Raw genomic sequence first — 2,421 nt, 5'->3', positions numbered from 1 at the left:
CACAGTTTCTGGCGCTGGGGTCTCTTGTTCCCCGAACATCCACAAAATCAGAGACTGCTTTTAGTCATCCTTCTGAAAGTTGGTAGATCAGAGAATTGCCTGTGTTTCATAGTGTGACATAGAAGACAGCAGAGGGCTGGGAGAGAGATAAAAATGGGCAGCTGGTATTGTCTGCTTACACGGTGTGGGTCCTTGTGTGTTCCCAGAGTATTGGGAATGTAGCTGAAGTTCAGTGAGGCTTCAGCCTGCTTGCAAGCAACCCCAATGACTGTCTATAGGGACCCTGTGAAAGCAGCTGTGGGATGGATTTCTTGTGTGGCATAAGGAGAGAAAAAAGGCTGCTGAAGATAACCTCATGAAAATACTGAACAGAGTCTTTCTGAACAGAAAAGACAGCTGCCACTGCCGCCTCCTTTTCTGCTGGTTTGCTGGGTTCCTTGGCCTTGGCATCATCTGGTTCCTTCTTGGCCACCTCTGTCTTCCCTTTGGGTTTAGCATCTTCCTTCACCTCTACCTTGGCAGGAGCCTCCTTCTCTGGGGTGGCTGCTTTTTTCGTATCTTCAGCCTCTTCCTTTTTGGCTTCAACTTTAGATTCTTTGGGCTTTTTGACAGCAGATTCCTTCTCCACCTTGGGCTTTGGAGCCTCCTTCTTGGGTGCTTCCTCTTTCTTGCTGTCTTTCTCTGTTTTTGGCATGGTGGAAGCTTTCTCCTTTTCTGCCTTCTTTGGGGGCTCTTTGACTTTCACCTCCTGGGGCTTCTCCTTCACTGGGGACTTCACCTCTTCCTTCTTTGGGATCTCCTTCTCAGGGCCCTTGGAATCCTCCTTCAGGGGAGACTTCACCTTCTCTGGGGACATGACCTCCTCCTTGATAGGGCTTTTGGCCTTTTTGGGGGATTTGTCTGCAGGGGACTTTGCTTCCTCCTTTGCTGGAGTCTTGGCTTCTGGAGATTTCACTTCAAGAGTCTTGGGCTTCTGGAGACTTTGAGTCTTCCTTCAGTGGGGACTTGGCTTCCTCAGGGGACTTTGCTTCTTCCTTCACAGGGGACTTGGACTTCTTGGGGGACTTTGCTGCTTCTTTCTCTGGGGACTTAGCCTTTTCAGGGTACTTGACCTCAGCTGGAGATTTTACATCTTCCTTCACTGGGGACTCGGCCTCAGCTGGTGACTCTGCCTCTTCCTTTGCTGGGGACTTGGCCTTCTCTGGAGACTTGGCCTCTACTGGTGACTTTGCCTCTTCTTTGCTGGGGACTTGGCCTTCTCAGGGACTTGATCTCAGCTTGAGATTTTGCTTCCTCTTTCTCTGGGGATTTGGTCTCAGCCAGTGACTCTGCCTCTTCCTTTGCTCGGGACTTGGCCTTCTTGGGGGACTTGACCTTGGCTGGGGATTTTGCTTCCTTCCTCTCTGGGGACTTGGCCTCATCCGGTGATTTTGCTTCTTCCTTCACTGGGGACTTGGCTTCCTTCTCTGGGGATGCAGCCTGTTCTGCTGAGGGAGACTTTGCTTCTTCTCCCCCTTTTATGCCCTCCTCTTCAGCCCCTTCTTCCTCCTTGCCCTCCTCCTCTTTGGCCTCTTTCTCCTCTTCTTCAGTCACTTCTTCAGTCACTTGGGTCTCTGTTCCTCCACAATCAGTTTCTCAGATTTCTCTACCACTTTGATCTTCTCTTCACTTTTGACCTTTATGTGTGTGGACATGGAGAGAATTTTGGGGAGTCTGTCTGGAAGCTGGAAAGGAATTGGGCCAAAGCCAAACCGACACTCTTTGCCCTCCAGGAGTTTTCTGTAAGCTGCTATCTCCATATACAGAGTTACCTTGACATTGAGCAGGTCCTGGTATTCTCGCAGCTGGGCTGCCATCTCCCACTTGGTGTTCTTCAGCTCTGCATCCAGCTGCTGAATGGCTTCCTGGTAGGAGGCAATATCGGCCTGATGGCAGTCCTCCAGCTCAGAGCGCTGCCTGTCCAGGGAGTCCTTGGTGCTTTTCATTGCCTCCTGCTATGTGGTCCTGGCGCAGAGCTGACAACACTACTGTTACCTCCTCCTGCGCTGAGTGCATGGTGCCGGATTCACCTTGACTGCCTCTGCCAGTCAGTTCTGTAACACTCCTGAGACTGCAGCGTGCTCTGCACCACGTGGCCTTCAAGCTGCGCGCGGTCTCCCGCAGCAGCGACGTCACGTCGCAGGTGAGGCCGCGCCTCGGCCTGTACCTGCGCCTGCGCGACGCTGCAGCCCTGGATCTGGCTGAGCTGCTCGCTCACCTCCTCCTGGTGGTGGCGCCACAGGTAGCCGCACTCCTACTGCAGCGCCTGCGCTTTCTTCTGCAGTCCCACCGCGCCACCTCGGCTTCCTGAGCCAAGCGCGCAAGCGCGCCGCGCGCCCCCGCCCCCGCCCCCGCTGCCCGCCGTCCGCCGCCCGCCGCCCG

At 54.0% G+C, this 2,421-nt stretch overlaps 1 protein-coding gene across 1 annotated transcript; it reads right to left on the bottom strand.

Moving 5' to 3' along the window:
* Nucleotides 1–229: 229 nt before the first annotated feature.
* On the bottom strand, nucleotides 230–1,985 carry LOC101046921 (uncharacterized). Its single transcript, XM_074397100.1, has 4 exons — nucleotides 1,766–1,985; nucleotides 1,333–1,619; nucleotides 974–1,232; nucleotides 230–888 (listed from the first exon to the last, which is right to left on the bottom strand). Exons 1-4 carry the CDS (start codon nucleotides 1,983–1,985, stop codon nucleotides 230–232), a joined length of 1,425 nt encoding a protein of 474 aa, XP_074253201.1.
* Between the last annotated feature and the right edge of the window lie 436 nt (nucleotides 1,986–2,421).

Source organism: Saimiri boliviensis, chromosome 4 (genome assembly GCF_048565385.1).
Source record: "Saimiri boliviensis isolate mSaiBol1 chromosome 4, mSaiBol1.pri, whole genome shotgun sequence".
Classification (NCBI taxonomy): Eukaryota; Metazoa; Chordata; class Mammalia; order Primates; family Cebidae; genus Saimiri; species Saimiri boliviensis.
The sequence above is the reverse complement of the archived record's forward strand: the minus strand, read 5'-3'. Positions and strand labels throughout refer to the sequence as shown.

Coding starts and splice junctions, on each gene's coding strand:
- LOC101046921 (XM_074397100.1), bottom strand. CDS start 1,985: ATGAAAAGCACCAAGGACTCCCTGGACAGGCAGCGCTCTGAGCTGGAG. Junction 1,620..1,765: donor TTACAGAAAACTCCTGGAGG/GCAAAGAGTGTC, acceptor CTGATTGTGGAG/GAACAGAGACCCAAGTGACT. Junction 1,233..1,332: donor AGTCCCGAGCAAAGGAAGAG/GCAGAGTCACTG, acceptor AGCAAAGAAGAG/GCAAAGTCACCAGTAGAGGC.